We start from the raw sequence: 18,002 nt of genomic DNA on the forward strand, positions 1-18,002 counted from the left end.
AGGAATGTGTCTGACAAAAGCATTCACATCATTGAGAGGTTACAGGACTGTGGGTGTGGGCTGTTAACCATAAATGCTTGAGAGCGAGGGCGGGACTTCAAAAACTCTCTTGGCAATAGTCTCATCACGTCTCAAGATTTTCTTTTATAATAGATATCTATATATATTTGCCCCCTGCTCACTCTGCTCGCCCTCCCCCTAAACCCCCCTCCCCCAGGTGCGTTACACACCAGCCACTTTGTGTCTCTGCCGCTCGCATTGTGAAAGGGGGGGCTGAACGCACGCTAAGGAGATGCGGTGAGATCAGCTGCTGTCTTGCTACTGCTGCTGCCGATCTGCATGTTCTGCTTGTCACTGTGCCCCAGGCAAAATTTTATATGAAGTGAAAATAAAAAAAAATCATAGGCTACTGTCAAAGAAATAAAATTGTTTTATAAAATACAGTAACTGTTTCTTGGAAAAAATATACAACTCCACTCTGAAACTACAATCAAAGATTCCTGAAGCAAATCCAATTGTGAAACAAGGCGTTTTGGATTCCTTGCAGAGTGATTTCGTTCTCAAATACAGTTTAATATATAAGAGTCATACAGAGTCACGACAAAACACATCACTAATTTTTAGACCAACCGTTTTGCTTTTATTATTTTTCTAAAAAAAAAAACAAAAAAAAAAACCTAAATCAGTGGTTCCAATAGCACCATGATAATAAGAAAACAATAAACAAATTAAATGTAGAATAAGTATTTGAGAGATCTTCTCCAGTACAGTACTGCTTATATAGCTCTGCTAAAGTGTTTTATTAATAACACACCCTTCACAAGGAAAGAAGCACTTACATGTGATCCTAAAATAATGACGGGTATTGACGACAGGATGGAGAAGAGTCTGCGCCATATTGCAGATTCAGTTTGGCTTTTAATACTCACATGACATACTGCACAGGACACACTTTACAAAGGAAGATGGGAGCAGACACACACATGCTGCTCTTGTTGAAATTCTCAGCCGACTCTGCCTGTTATCACATGCAAGTTCTTAAAATGGCTGGTGATCTTTTTCTACCCTTGTGTAATTTCAGCAGTACTTGTTGATGGCTAGTTACCTCCTGAGTAAACCAGGTGCTTTATGACTGAATAAAGTATGGCAACCCTTGATCCATCCCCTGCTGAGCCCACTGGACTCCAGTGTGGCTCAGTAATGGCTGATTACTTTTCATCCAGTCCCTGCTGGATCTTCTGCCTCACCTGCCTCTAGCATTTCCCTGTAATATGTCTTTTAGAGATACAAGGACTGCCATTGCACAGCGACACAGTCAACTTCCTGAGGCGCAGACATATTCAGTACAGTTCCCTGGAAAATTTCAACCCCAGCCAGCTGGAGTTTCCCCTTTTTGTGTAGTAATCCTTGACATTTGCTGAGCTTCTGGGGACCTTCCACATTATTATTAAGTATAATACAAATATTATGCCCCTTCTCTCATTTTCTATTTCACTGACTTTGATTAATCCAAATCCTGCTGAAATGTATAACTTCATCTGAACACATTCCAATGACGTATTGTTTCATGATCCTGAACTTGTAAAGGCCTGGCAGCCCTTTTGGTAGATTATTTTAAAACAATGTCCCATAATAAAAACAGATTGCTTCGAGTAAATAGGTCAGTCCAAATTTAAACTAGGTGGTTGATCCATCAACTCTATGGATAGTTCTGGATAAACAGTCTCTCTTTGAACAACTTACTGTCTTCCCACCTTTTGAAAACTGTGTTACTGTGGCTCAGAAGGTGATATGTGCTTAAGTGTGCACATGGGTCTCAATGCCCAACAGACAAAGTAGTAGGAAGATCGCTGAAGGTCCCAAAGTCTTAAATGTATTTCTGTGGTAGCTGTCAAGGTTCAGCAAGGCCTTCTAAACAAAGGCTTCATGTTTATTGCTACCATTGATTTTCACAAACAGTTTTGCTTCCTCTTCTTTTTGCTTCTTCTTTTTGCGGAGATCCCGACTGAACCAGATGAGGTAAAATGGCAAGCAGAACCCAAACATGCTGACTCCTAGAAGGCCGATGTTCACCTAAAAGGACAAAGCAATGTATATTAAACTATCTCTCACTCAGAAATCTTTGAAAACAATGCCATGAAAAGGCTAACAGACTATAGAACGTGTCCTCACTTTACTCCTTATAAATCATTCTACTGCCCCCCTGCCATGTGTTTTTGTTTGGTTGAATTATGTATTTTCAGAAGGACTCCCATTATGCTAGAATAATAGTCTCAAAAATATATAAAATTGTTCTAAGAGTCCTAACTACAAGTACACACAGTTTCAGTTAGTGCATAGGTTCTATATTTCCCCTGGGTAGGCATTTCTCCAGATCCATTGTGTCAGTTTTGTTCATTAAAGGTCCCTGATATTTTTCTCCATATATTTTGGTCCTGTCCCCGAGTGTTTTTTTTCCTTCTGGTGATCTATTGCTCTTATTTTATCCTCTTTAATGGTAGTTCCTCTATTATATATATCCTCTTGGATTTATTGTCTTTCAAACTGTCTTACCACCAAATTAGGATTTTCTCTCTGGGCACCACTGCTACTAAATTGATAATGGCATCAAGATGGAAAACCTCACAGTGTCTTAATGGCCACTATTGGAAACTAGCATTTCACAATTTAAATCTTCTTGAACAATCTGCTTCACATACAGTATAAATAAAGCCATATTCAAGACTTTGAATTTCTGAGGAGACGCATCAAACAAACTCAAGGTTTTCATATCTCACCACTCTTGAGGTAATCAATCCATGCGCATGGATAGGAAGAAGTAGGACAGAACTGAAATCTTTATTTATAGATGAAGTATGTAGGTGCGGATACGTGTCAATATAGATTTATGTGAATATATGCATTATTATACAGGTATATATATATATGTGTGAGTGCCTGTGTTTTATTGTTCATATTTACTGTGTGTATAGTTGTGAGGAAGTATGTTTGAATACAGGTATGTGTATGCGTTTGTATCTACATTTATTGGTTTCTTTTTTGTACATTTATTTACTTTTTATGCTGTCCTTTGACATGTCCTGGGCTGGCTAAATCTTTCTCTTTTTATGATCTTTCTTAAGGTAGGATTAAATACTGGGGAGAGAGTTAAGGGCTTTGGTGGGTAAATGGATTTGGTAAGTTTATCCTTTACTTGTACAGATGGGTGGTCGGTGGGAGACCGTTTCTCGTTTTGGTTTCTCTTTATGTAATAATCTCATTGGCAATGTATTTTTGTATTAAATAAATATCACAAAAATTATTCATATTACTTAACTTTTATTGTCATTCTTCAATAAACAGCAAGACTCACATGAAAATTACACAGACATGGCCAGTGTACACTGTATCCAGATGGCCAGTTAGCAATGGGATTCCTACCACCTGAGTAACACAGGACTGAGGTTCTGGCAGTTAGATGGCACTTCTTACTGCTATGGTACGTAGATGGGGGTCACTAGCAAGCAGTAGTCCTAATAGATGTTGTAGTTGTAGTGGGGCAGAGAAAAGATTTTTGATGGACACAAATTCTGAGATTGAAGCAACAGATAAAATGCAGCAAGAAGTTCTATACTCCAGTATGTCTATAGTGAGGCTCATTTGGCCTACAGTGTTTTATTTTGCCTCTGTGTAAAATATTCATCACTAAATTTCATACTTAAACCAGTTATTTTGATTTATTTTAGACAATTTCGAACATGTATTCAGGGCTGTAATGATCCCTGAATTATCACAACCACCAAGAATGTCCATAAAAGTCCAAATGGACCGAATTGTTACAGCAAGTGGTAGAAATATTTATGGGCACTACAGGAGTGAAGAAACTAAAGTTGAAACACTAAAGAACAGGAGATTGCTTGTAAAATGTAGAGTCATAAGGTTCAGACCCTGCTTAATGCATGTAGTCATCTTTTGTAATATGGCTATCATGATGTCATGGGTCACATGATTCATGCATCACATGTCTAGCAACTACATAGCATGATTTCCAACTAGACACACACAATGGTAGTAACTAATGAAAACCAAAAATACAAAATGGCAGGACCCATACAGGCAAATGAATTAAACGAACAGCCTTTTACAAATCAAATGACAAATTCTCAACTGGATCGACATCTAAACTCTGGCCTGGGCACTAAAGGACATTAGCATTGTTATTTTTAAGTCATTTTTGTGAAGCTTCTTCTTTATGTTTTTACTGGAAAACAAATCTCCTCCCAAGGCACAGGGTTCTTGCAGACTCCATCAAGTTTTGCCAGGATTTTCCTGTATTTATATTTTAATTCTTTTTCCTCCCTACCTTCACAAGCATTCCAGAGCCTGCTGCACAGATGCATCCCAAAAGTGAGATTCTGCCACCACCAGGCTTCATGGCAGGAGTGGTGGGTGTATAGTATTGTATAGCATTTGGCGTGGGGTTTGGTCTGATGCCAAAAAAGTTACAATTTTTGTCTCATCAAACTGTAGAACCTTCTTCCAATTGCCCATGTACCATTTGTTAAACTGAGATGTCATTTGTTTGTTTGTTTTAAACTGGCTTTCTCTTTATCACTCGCCCATAAAGCTGTGATTGGTAAAGCACACAGTCAACAGTTGTTGTCTGGGAATTCTCTCCAGTCTCATCAGTTGTGACTTGCAGTTCCTTGTGGGAGGTGGTGAAAGTGATGAATATTGGGAGCAAAAGTGTTTCTTTATATTCTTTCTAGTCTGAAAAACTCTATTGGTCAGCCTCATTTAAGTTCGGTACACCGTTTTGACTATTTTTCTACTTACTCTACTTTGTTAACGTTCTAGTTGATTAGAGATGCAAGAAAGAATTTCAACGTACCATTTCTCTTTTTAACTTTACTATAAGCAGTTTTTCTACATTTTGACAACAGGCACCACCTAGTCTTTGATTAAGGAGTGATCAAAGGAGTTCTGCTATAATTGGGCATTTCAGTTCAAAAAAGTGAGCAATGATCTTACCCAAAGGGGATCTCCATTTAGAGGACCCATCATGGCCATGAACAGAGGCTGTTGAAGCAAAGCGAAGAGGGCACTGATCAAAGATTGCATTCCAGTCAGACTGCCAAACTGTGTTGAAGGGTAACTACAGAACAAAGGTACAAAGGAAAAAAAGAAATTCATTTAGTTTTAAGCAATGAGAGAAGGGTAGTCTTCATTAAATCATAAATCATAGATTAAATAATATTTTATACTTTATAATGAGCACTACTTTTATAAATAAATACAGAGATGTTAACTTAGAAGAAAGCTGAATTATCTTTAAGGTGCACCAGTCAGCTTATGATCAGTGTAAAAGCTGATTTATGCCTTATCTGTTCGCAAAAGGTCACAATTCTTCTGCAGCAACAGTTACATGACATGAGCAGGGCTGCACACTTCTCTTTTTCGTCATGTTATGTATAATTAAAATATTTAAAGTATACGGTACTGTAGACATGAATAACATTAAAAAATAAGGAGGACTTGAAAGAGAGACTAGTAGTTGAATTGCAAAGCTACAGGAGTCTCTATGACTTTTCAATGCAAGGTTACAGAGACTGGCAGATGGCACTTAATCCAAAGAAAAAGGAAACACTTATTCATTATGGGTGCATCTTTTTAAACTGTAGTACAAATTAAAAGGAAACACATAGAATAACAGTCTTTATTGTTATAAATGTTATTGCTTTCGTAAAGGGAATACCTGTAATAACTATTATAACTGTTTGCAGATATTATACTATAAAAGAAATAAATACATAATCTTACAAATCAATCTTACAATTCCTCTTCCTAGAGCAGCAACAGAGCAACACTGTGTTTAGCCACAAATATGATGTTATTAACACACAGCTTAGATAATCTATAAATATAAAAGCGATAAGTATAAAAGTCTGGTCACAGAGGTAATGTGCCTTTTCTAGGTGACAGTCTTTGTGTAAAATACACCTAATGGTTTACTACTTCTAGCACAAAAACACATTCTGACATGTTTTCTAGCTCTTACACAGTACAAGCCCATTGTCAAATATGATGAACTAAAGGAGTGTTCTCATGTTTGGGAGAGTAGTGGTTGCTCTTAAATATAGCGATGGTGGTAACGTTATTACCTCACCTCCTTCAATAAGCCCAGAAGCAGTGAGCACTGTTCCTAACTGTAGTGACAGAGACACAGTTTAACTTCCTTTATTTGGCTCATACTGAATATGCTCATTTCAAAACACACTTTTAAGCAGGGGACGCCAAGTCTGGTCCTGGAGGACCACTGTGGCTGCAGGTTTTCATTCTAACCCTTTTTTTAACAAGTGTCCTGTATTTGCTGCTAATTAACTGCTTGTGAATTCAGTTTAATAGAATTGCTTTCTTAAGATTTGTTCCCCTGAATTTCTTCACCGTTCCTCTGGATTGCTTAATTTCTTTCCTTAAATGGCATCCAAACAGAAATGAAATGTGAAGTGAGGGAGCCAACATAAGACCAACTAAGTTAGGGCCTTCAACTCCAACCAATTTCACTCCAACCAGCCTGAGGTGCCAATTCTTGCCGTTAATTAAAGCAGTTCTTTAATTTTGTGGTTTGTTGCTGCTCTTGTGGTACATTAGGAGACACTTCTGAAATTGTTGATTTTCTCTTTCTAAGAGCACTGTTAAAATGTTCTGAGGACCTGAACAGATTGACATTCCTGAGACCTTTTCAGATATTGTACGATGGACACCAGTTGTTTTGGCTCATTTTGTATCTCATTATTTGTTTGGCTGCTAATTAAGGAAAAAGAAACAACCAAGGGGTCTAAGTCTCCAAGAACAAGTCAAGTAAAATTTGTTCAAAAGAAGTTAATTAGCAGCAAAAACAGGCCACTCAATAAGAAGAGGGTTAGAATGAAAATCTGCAGCCACGGTGGTCCTCCAGGACCGCAGCTGGCGACCCCTGCTTTTAAGGACTAGAATGTGGAATAATTTGCAGAATGATGTATAGGAGAAAATATAAAGGAGATCTGTAAATGAAAATCATAAAATAGATGTTTAGAGGCAAAGAGGACTTTGTGATCATCTTGGTGAATCAAGAAAAGATTACTAAGGCCTTGAGTAAAACTGAACTGAAAATGATGGATGCTGTCACGATGAAAGGGTGACAAGGCAGTTAAAAGAAGCCTTTCATCAGTTTGCTTTGCAAGCACAGTTGATAATATATAAATTGATAACACTGTAAATTCAGAATTCAGTATGAAAACATTGCATGTGATTAAGAAGACTGTGAGTAAGGAAGTACAGGACGCTAGTTTTAATATTTTGTTGTGGGATTACTTTGCTGTTTTAGGCTAAGGGAAGCTTACTGTCACCAGCTCAATTATGAATTCCACTTTGTAGACAGGACACATTAGCAAAATGTAAGGTCATCTGTTAAAATTCAAAGTTGGTTTCAAAATAGATCTTGTAACAAGTGAACAATAGAGAAAACATGAGAAATCCACAACATGATGTAAAAGGAATCAATAAAATGTTCTAGAATAGATGAGTCAAAGCCCACATGTAAGTCTTAACAAAATGTAATGGGAACTTGAAAGCAAACAGATGGCAGACTGCTCCCGTTTTATGTAAGTAACAGACAGATGCAAGAATGATTTATATTGCATTATTTTCGCACTGTGTAATGAACTTAGATATATTTTTTAAACCTAGGAAATTGCACTTATGTTGACAATTGTTGAATAAAATAACTGTAAACTTCAATTTTCTTTAAAAATAATGCGCTACTGTGGCTGGCTGTTTATCTGTCCAGGATTTTAAATCAACTGTAGCTTGTAAACCGTTTGACCTATCGAACTGAAATTTGGTACACATATACTACGTGATGTCTACTATCCACTTTTGGGGTAATGATTGACCTCCAAGGTTATTCCTCTTTTTATTTTTATTTTATTGTAGAATCAACTCTAAGCAGCGGTCAGCAGGACAGCTTTGCGGCACATGTGTACTGGCGCTGTTCTCATTTCTACCACCTTCGCCGTCACTTCCCCTACCTCTTCATATCTTAAATCATTCTTGAGGCAGACTTAAGGTCCAGCTTAAGTGAAAAATTAAACAATAAGTACTAAGTAATTGCAACAGAAACACTGACTTAATCAGTTTTAACGCGAAAAGATGTCAATGAAAGAAGAGAAAAAGCGGGCCGCTAGGGTGGAGAAAAGAAGAGCTGCTCAGGAAGAAGCAAGCACATCAAACTCTGAGCAAACGAATGGTAAACGTACAGAGAAAGAGTAGGAAAACTAGGAATGCTCAAGTCAAGTGTAATCGCTGTTACTGGTATATTAATGTTACCTGTTAGATCACCTTCATATACTGATGCCATTAAACTTACAAATACATTTCCATATGTCCATATATGTTGACAAATATTTTTCCCCAATATGCATATATCTAATATATGTATACATACGTCAATTGTAACAAGATAGGGAGTACTTGCTGTAACCTGCCACACTCACTCTTAACACTGTGAAGGCCACAATATATTAAAAGGTTAATTCATTAAAGTAATCATTTAAGTATGAGGAGGGAGGACACAAAGTATTAAGTAAAAGGAGCAAAAACTAAACCTTGTTACCTCTTCAGGATTCCCTCAGCTAACCTTGAATCCAACATCCACCAGCTGATGTAGCTTATAGACCTCGCCAACTGAAGATCACTAAACCACTTGCTTACTCTTTTCCAGTCTCTTCTCCTCTCTCCCTCTCAATCCTGGCCCTCTTCTGCAACTTGAGCCTTTGTCCAAACTCTCCTTCCAACTACATACTAAATGGTACTTCTGGCTCATGTATTTATTTTTAAGTCAGTAGAAGGGTGAGATAGGGTGAGAAGCTCAGTCATCCAGGAGGGGCTCAGAGTACAGCCGCTGCTCCTCCGCATTGAGTGGAGTCAGATGAGGTGGCTCGGGCATCTGATCAGGATGCCTCCTGGACGCCTCCCTGGTGAGGTGCTCTGGGCATGTCCAACCGGGAGGAGGCCCCGGGGAAGACCCAGGACACGCTGGAGGGTCTATGTCTCCTGGGTGGCCTGGGAACGCCTTGGGATTCTCCCGGAAGAGCTAGAAGAAGTGGCCGGGGAGAGGGAAGTCTGGGCCTCTCTGCTCAAGCTGCTGCCCCCGCGACCTGACCTCGGATAAGCAGAAGAGGATGGATGGATGGATGGATCAGTAGAAGGGCCTTTATGTAAATCTGGAAGATTCCACCAGGTGGCAGTGCGAGATATCATCAAGGTGTGAAAATGTTCAGCTTCCTTGTATTGTGAACTGCCTGAAAGATCCATTAAATTCTGAGGACACCTTGCCACAATATCTCCGAAAAGGACAGGATGTTTAATAATTACATCCATCAATCCAGGGATGCGCCCATTCCAGCATGCATTGGGCACGAGACAGAAACAATCTCTGGATGGGGCATCAACTCATTTCAAGGTGAATACAAGCACAAACATACACTAACATCATTTTAGCATCACCAAATCCCCATGGGGCAAACAACAAGAAGCTACTTGAACCCAGGACTTGTGTAGTTGTGGTCAGGGAATTGGGACCTGTATCTGAAAGGAATAACATGGGACAGGTCTAGGTAACACAGAAAACCTCCAGAGATGAAAGTGAGCACCAATGCAGGGGCTGTTATGTCCTTTATGTGTATTAACTGCCCAAAAATTGTAATAGTTATGGACAAATTATAGACTAGTGAGGGGGAGGGGGACGGGTTATGAGGGTGGCAACCTGGGCAGAATCATGTCATACATTCCCAAGACACTAAAAGGCAAATGATCCAAAAGGTTACTGAAATATGTGATCTTGCAAAAATTGCTAGACAAAGAGATACCAATAGGTGGCAGCACAGTGCCAATATCTGGAGAAGCTTGTGTCAGACTGTCCATTCCAGCTGCAATCCAGGAAATTCCACAGTTGACCAGAACTATCCCTCTCTCCAGTAGACTAAACACATTTCCTGTGTAAATTTTCCAGACCAAGAGAATAGGAAGGAAGGAGGCTGTCTTAGAATCTCAGCTCTTTAAGGAAACGGAAGGCTTAGACACGCACCAACCCCACAGCCTGGTAGAGGGCATTCTAGTCTGGAGTCAATGGAGCAGAATTAAGGCAGACCGTTACAACAGTGGTGACTCCAGGATGAAGTCATCTCACAACTAGACTTTCAGGAGTCCAGAGAAGAATTTACAGTGAAGACTTAAATGGCAAAAGGAAGAGAGGCCACAGTTGAGAGAGACTGAGTGACTGTAGATGAGGGGAAGAGTGTCTCTGTATGGTATTGCAGTGGACACATGTAGGCCACCCCACCAGAGGGAAAAAGAGAGAGAACAAAAGAGAGCAAGAGAGAGGCCGTATGGCAGTAGTTTTGGGGTATGGGTTTCAGTGTTAGGATGACAATTGGCCTCCCAATAAATATATGGCACCTCAGAGGGAACTAACTGCAGCACATGGAACCATTGTGCCCATCTAAGAGAAGAGCAGGAGAACAGCTCTATTATGCTTATATAATAAGGGGAAGCACTTTGTCCTTGACTTGAAAGAGCAGTGCTATATTGCTCATTTAAAGAATATCCAGCTGGGACCTGTCTTTGAGGCCCAGAGGTCATACAGAAGCCAGTCCCGACCCTGACAGTACTGTAATTCTGTGCCTGAGATGGAAGTGACCTGGATTAGGCTTAAAAATACCATTGATTTTGAAAGTGAGATGTGAGTTTAGGGCCGAGGCTAACTGACTGCTAGAAAAGACGTTAGGTACATCTGAGAAAGAAACGGGGGTGTGTGTGGGGGGGTAGAGAAAAGCAGGAGGTGAGAGCTCAGTGTGGTGGTGTGGTACTTGGGAGGTGGGCAAGTGGGGCTACGTCACAACACTTGAGAGACAGTGCAGTTACCCTTAAGGTATTTAGACAATGGCCGTTGCTTCATTCTGTTTCTTTCTACTTTGTGTTATTTCTATTTATGAATAAAAACCTTTCCTTGGTAGCTGTAGCTCACTTTGTATTGTAAAATATATGGGCACTTTTATTTAACTACAAACATACACACATTTTATATATATGCATGCTTTTGTGTTTAAGCACACTTTAGAAAAATGAACTTTTAAAATTAACATCTTAGGAAACCACACCATTGTGTCATCAAATACTTACACAGCTGCATAAAGACCTCCAACAGCTGAATGAATAAATCCTCTAACAACTGTGTGTAAAATAAATGAAAGAATCTGAAAATACAAAAAATAAAATAGTATGAGGGAACGGGGCATTAAATTAGCATTCATAATATTTTCTTGCATTACCATAACAAAAGGAATTATCCAATAACTTTTGCAGAATTCATTTGCCTTTTGGTAGTAGTCCAAAATCACCACCAGGGGCCAGCAAAACTTAATTTGAAATGACAGTGTAAAAAATTTACTGTTGCTTAATAAAACATGCATGTCACTTATATAAATAGCATCATGGAAAATATAATGTTACTTTTGGTAAAAAAAGGTGAATGAGTGAACTATTTTTCAAAAAGTGTTTTTCGATTTTTTTAACATAAACCTAGTGACATCTCTTTGCAGGAATTAACTTTAGTGCTGGAAACTGATCATCAACTCTGCGACTGGAGCCATATTCTTCATTATGTCAGCCAAGATAGTAGTAGATAGCACTAGGATTTACTCTGAGTGAGTTAAGGATGCCATACTTACTTGAAGGGGGAGACTAGAGATGATACAGGTAATACCAAAAAAAACCAACAGGAGATTGGTGAAAATGAAAGCCCGAGTAGCATTTGTAATTTTCTGGATTTGCCTATCTCTGCGTTTTGGTTGGGTGGAATCACTGAAAAAGAATCAAACATGTAATGTATATTATTGATGATACTTCATTTTTCACATGGGATAAAACTGTTAAAATACTACTTCAGGTGGGGAAAGAATTTATTCTACCAATGCTATGAAACTGCCAAATTAATTTGTGGCATTATTTGAGGAAGTACCCCTTAAAACAGGGGTCCTCAATCACGGTCCTGGAGGGCCGCAGTGGCTACAGGTTTTTGCTCCAAACCAATTGCTTAATAAGAAGCACTTATTGCTCAAGTAACCCTTCTGCTTCACTTTAGTTGTCTCACGTGTTAAAATTTTGAACCTTATTGCTTATTTTAATCTTAAACAGCTGTATTCTTGGTTTTTAATGGCTCCTAATTAGCAATAACAGGCAAATGACAAAAGAGACCAGCATTTCTCCATTTAGCTTGTTACTTTTTACACTGGTATGTATTTATCATGCACTATTGGGTTTAATTAAATACTTGGAAGGAAAGTGAAGTGAAAAAAGTAAAGGACTGAGAATTACTCATCCATTTTATCCTCCAAATCATTTGGATGTTATCCTTAGAAAGGGGAAAAATATCTAGGATATGAGAATTACCTGACATAGCAGAGTTAAAGAACTTGAAATCAAATTATTGGCAAGAATTGCCTTCTAATTAAGCAACTGGATTTAAAAACCTGCAGCCACTGCGGCCCTCCAGGACTGTGATTGAGGACCCCTGCCTTAAAACATTAACCAATTTGCATACCTATTTCATTCCTACATTTTACTGGCATTGCAATGGGTTTGCTAAGAAAATCATACACTTTTCTTTACACAGTGTTTCCTATGTGTACTTGTTGCTTTTCATTTGGATTTAACTACAGGCTACCAATTTTTGTGTCTTTTGTGGATGAACCTTGCCTTTCACTTTGTTCATACCTTCTGTCCTCCTGCTCCTGGGGTGCAGTATTACCATCATCACACTCCTTGAGCTTCCAGTCCATAATGTAGCCAATTACAGGAGCTGTGATAAGGCACAGCAGCTGCAGAACACCGAAGATGGATGTATAAAGACTTACTAGAAAGGAGGAGCAAAAGCAGTATAAGCATCACGAATAATTAACAGATTTTCAAAAATAAATGTAATAGTCAAACATCTACAGTTGTTAGTCGGCAAGTAATATGACATGATTTATACATATAAACAGATATGGACTGAAATTAAAGAATAACTGGGCTACATTAGGTACAATCTTTAAATCGTGGTGTGACAAGTTAGGAGAGATCTAGTCCAACTGACTTACCACAATAATTAAAGCAAAAGTCATTGAAAGTGGAATTTTTAAATAATCAGTTTGCTTGTGAGTAACAATAAAGGTCAGACATGATTTGTCTCCTAGTGGTTAGGTTTGAACCTTTGGACCTTTTGTGAGGGGTTTTCCTCCCATGATTCTGCTGTACATAGGCCCTGCTCAGACTCTGCAATGGACTGATACCCTCATGCATGCTAGGGACCTGTCTTGCACCCAAAGCTGCCAGGATATGTGCATACAGCAGTTAGTTTGAACTGAATTAAGGAGGTCTGTGAGTATTATTTTAATGCATGTTTTCAAATAATTTCAGCTGTTACAAAAAATAAGTTAAAATCAATAATGCTGCATAAAGGTTTAATAAACACTGCATAATGTAAAACATAATGTGACTAAATTGTGAACAGGTATGTTTAACTAAAAGAAGCAGCCTTGCAGCCTCTCCCAAATAAGGGCTAAATAAAATAAAACATCCAGCCATTCTACTGTACAATAATACAAAAACAAACTGAAAACACCCAGAACATAAATATAGTAAGAATAAAGTTCAGGTTTGTGCTTGGATGGTTTATTCAGTATTTGCATTTTTTATATCAATCTACTATAAACTAGCTAGCAATGAACAGAAATAAGATAATGGACACAACCACAAAAACAATAGCCAATTATTTAACAGCCACTCTTTGGGCTCAACCAGGCTGGATGATTTCTCTATTTTCATCAAGTTGTTGTTCTTGTTTTGGGTCAGATCAAATCTGCTCATATCATTCCCTACTCACATGTGATGTTGTGCCTAAGACAAATATATACTGACAGAAAAAGAAACAACGCTATATAATGCTTATTGCCGGACTGAAATGTTCTCCATCATTGCTAAAATAACACAAAACAATGAGAATAATAGGAAAACAACCAGCACAACAACAAAAACAAAAGGAAAACAAAAGAAACAGATGTCTTGCAATCCTTCTGCACCCAGTATGACCGTTGCTTGTGGCCACCACTGCTGGACACATCAGGCAAACACAGCCAATAAACAACTGCTTCTGCAGATATGGAGTGTTATCCTAGTGCAGTAGAAAGGCCTGATGAAGATGCCAGCCATTATCTGTCAGAGGGATCCTTCTCCTGATGTTTTGACCCATGGGATCCCAAAGGTGCTCTATGGCAGTGGTTCTCAAGTTCGGTTCGGGTGGCCCCCAGTGACTACAGGTTTTCATCCCAGCCCATTTCTTTTAATTAGACTCCTTAAAATAAGCTGTTATTTCACAATATTTACAGCATGGAGCAGGAATTTAGGTTTTAGATTTCTAAGAATTCTTTCTTCTTTCTTTTAAATATGTACCTATTTTAAATATTTGGGTTATTTAGGCCATTACTTACTAATAAGTGCAAAAGTGGGAAAACACTGAGGTAAATGCTGCCATTTAGTATTCAGGGTTATTTGTGCTGGAGGCTGCTTTGCTCATCATTAATTGTTAGGATACAATTAAAAAAGCAAGCTCGACAAAAAATTTAATTTAAACAAAACAAATGATGAAACATAATTAAGCATTTTATATGGCCAAGACTATAAACATGTCTTAATTTCTTATGAATGAAAAAACGAATGGAAAAAAAGTTGGATAATTAAACAGTGAGACTGATAAAAGGTAAAAATTACTCAATGATTTTGAAACAAAAACCTGCCGCCACAAAGGCATCCAGAACTGAACTTAGAAGAACTGCTTCTCTGTAGAGTTAAGGACAGCAGGCAGGCCAAGGCAGCACACCTGAACACCAGCATGCATTCCTTAGGACAGCTGGGACCTGTGCAGCTGTGTGTGGCCTGGTATTGCCCTGCTGTGGGGCCAAGTTGTGTAGGATGTGTGAACAGAGGGCCACCAACTACACATCTTACACCCAGGCTGGCATCATGAAGCCTATACCTCAATTATCCTGTCATTGAGGTGGAAATTGCATCTTCCAGCAGTTTCAGCAGATTAGTAAAAGATCTGAAATGATTTCTCAGATGGAGTGGTGTGATGTGTCAGTCCTGGTCTGCTGTGGTCACTTAAGGGCGACCAGATCTTGGAACGATCATCTGTCCTGCTTGTCTGCCTTGATCTTTCCAGCAGTCAGCACATAGTGGAGCAGCTTAATCCACAGTGTCTGGCACACAACATACCTCCTGCAGCACACCAGTGGTCCTCTCCTTTGTTTATGACATTAAGGTGTTATGAAATACACATAAAAAAAACTTAACTAACTGTGCCCTTTGTTTTATTGTGACACAAGTTTTGAATTATTGTGTTTAAAAAGTGAATGATATTCCACCCACACCTCGGTGGGCAAAAGTTCATTAAACTTGCTTGCCAATGCCTTACTGCACAAGCTACTTTGCTGGTCAAAAGGCTAAATGAGTTTTTGTGCAAGTACACAATCTAAAATGAAAGTATTCTCAGTCCAAATGATGTGTTTCATTTCTTGAACTGTATTTCAGAGAGTAAAGCATTGTTTTTATAAACACTAGGGGGCTTTGCCCCCTGCTTGCTTCGCTCGGCAACCTTCCCGCCTGTGCTACTTCGTGTCTCTGCCACTCGCGTATATGAATTTCACTTTCACCAAACGACAAATATTTTAATTCTCGCAGATACGCCTCTTCATTGGGAAGAAACACTACTTTTCCCTGATGGCATCATGAATTAGACGATCTACAAGTCTCCGAAGTTTAAATCTGAACAATATATTCAATTTCTTTTCGCTGTTCTGTTATTTTACCAAGTACTAATTTCCGTTTGTTTGCGCCAATGCAATCTTTATTATCATTTTTTTGAGACTTTCGAATTTAGGTACTTTCATTATCTCTAACCTGCACTGCATGTGTATCGCGCTAACGTTTTTGAATTCTCTACGATGTTCTACTTTGTCATCTACTCTTTGTCTTTTATTTCCGGCACCAGGTGTGGTTAAATCTCTTGGCACAAAGTCTCATCTCGTGGGACTTGAAAATATCTCTCTGAAAAAGTCACGTCTCGTCCCAGGCTTTTTGTATTATAACAGAGAGATTTAAAAACCAATCATTTTAGTGATGTCATTCTGTAAATAACAAGAGCTCCCAGAGTGATATTGCATGTACCTGTATTCCTAATGTTCTTTTGAAGTTCCACTGTCCACTCTTGATTACTTCTATATTTCTAAAATATTCTGTTGAGTGAATGGGCATCTTAATATGTTTGCATGCTCTGTAATGTCCTGTAATCCCATCTATGAGTCCCATGTTGTTACTATTACTGCATGGGTTCACTCTGGCTCCCCATAACCATAAATTGTAATGCTAGTTTGTCTTCTTGTTTTTCTTTCATGGCCATATCTCTTTAGTCTTGTTGGCAGCATCTCTATCCCCTTGATAACAGCTGAGGATATGCTCTCATATGATACATATACTCTTATCTTCTTTATATTTAATATTTAAGTAAACACTGTCTGGCTTGAGTATTTAATCACAAAATCCTCTTAGAATCAAACTTTCTGGTGCTTTCTTGGTTTTTCAGTCAACAGTTATTTGACTTCTAACTACTTCTGTTCTGACTTTTGACTGTCTTGGCAATTTTCCCTCACGCACTACTGTGGGTTCAAGTGAAGTGAAAAACTGAATGTGTGGAAGGAAAATAAGTGTGGAGGATATTGCTAGTCTACAGCCTGTTGACATGTTATGAATGAAAGTCCAACTGGATGAATGGACTGTCATTCAAACAACTTCTCATGTAAAAAATTGAACTGGATATTAAAGGCAAATGATCATTTTAAATTTATAAAATGACACATTTATTGAAGATGCGATAAGATCTTATAGCCTTTTTTGCATTACTTATGGTGGCACATTATTTAGCACTGTTAGTTTGCAGATTCTAAATTGGTTCGGTATGGGTGTGGTTGTGAATGTTTTGTGCCACAAACAAGCACTCCATTAAGGGTTAGTTCCTGCTTTGTACCCAGTCCAGGTGGAACGGGAACCAACTTCTTGAGACAGTTCAAAAATAAAGGAATTATAATAAGGATAATCCCACTGATAATCCCATGTCACTGATATTGAGATCTGAATGTGATGGTCCTAGCCATGTATATTGCAAGCGTCCACATTATTATTTGCTTTGCTAAAAAGTGTACAAAACTGGCAATAGATTCTTGAGCTAAAATGTACTGTTTGTCACAGTAGATGATTACTAGACAATGAAAACTTTCCTTTACCAGCTGAGGACAAACACTGCATGTTTCAAATGAACTCTCTTCCTCATTAATTTACAATTAGTATTCTTTACTGGTTTCTTGGGAATAATCCTCCGATGAAAAACAGATCTTGTAATTTGTTTAATGTGTACTGTAATTCAACTGTTATTGTAATATTTTGATTATCCAGACATCCATTAATTTTCTTAACTAAGTTATAAACAGCAGGTTTGTAGGAAAGCTGGAGCCTATTCCAGCAAGCTTTGTCTGCATGGCAGGAACAATTTATAGATAGGGAACCAGTCCATCACAGGGTGAACATATACAAAAAATAGGGGCCAATTTACCAGTCCACCTAACACACATGTCTTTGGACTGCGGGAGGAAACTGACACAGGCACAGATATATTTTTAAATATTGTTCATTTTTCTTTTTTGGAATTGTCAGTACTGAATTTAAGCAGGGTCCTCAATGTATTATAAACTCAAAGTGTGTTAAAACATTTACTCAGCTATGAATATAATTTAGTATAATGCACAAATATCTAATCTAACTATACTATATCACTAAATTTGACTAAATATTTTCAGTCTTACCAATTTTCATCTTTTCCTCTGTAAACACAAGCA

General features: G+C 38.3%; 1 protein-coding gene across 2 annotated transcripts in view; it reads right to left on the reverse strand.

Moving 5' to 3' along the window:
- Positions 1-412: 412 nt before the first annotated feature.
- slc43a2b (solute carrier family 43 member 2b) overlaps positions 413-18,002 on the reverse strand; it is a 79,134-nt gene continuing 61,544 nt past the window's right edge. The window contains exons 10-15 of one of the 2 annotated variants that reach the window (XM_039757125.1): positions 17,970-17,987; positions 12,793-12,931; positions 11,748-11,880; positions 11,200-11,273; positions 5,011-5,134; positions 413-2,073 (exon numbers count right to left, since the gene is read on the reverse strand). In XM_039757125.1, the coding sequence (XP_039613059.1) occupies positions 1,912-2,073; positions 5,011-5,134; positions 11,200-11,273; positions 11,748-11,880; positions 12,793-12,931; positions 17,970-17,987 (650 nt within the window). In that variant the 3' untranslated portion in view covers positions 413-1,911. The remainder of the gene's footprint in view (positions 2,074-5,010; positions 5,135-11,199; positions 11,274-11,747; positions 11,881-12,792; positions 12,932-17,969; positions 17,988-18,002) is intronic. The other variant, XM_039757126.1, reaches the window with a different exon arrangement.

Source organism: Polypterus senegalus, chromosome 6, assembly GCF_016835505.1.
Source record: "Polypterus senegalus isolate Bchr_013 chromosome 6, ASM1683550v1, whole genome shotgun sequence".
NCBI classification, from domain to species: Eukaryota; Metazoa; Chordata; class Cladistia; order Polypteriformes; family Polypteridae; genus Polypterus; species Polypterus senegalus.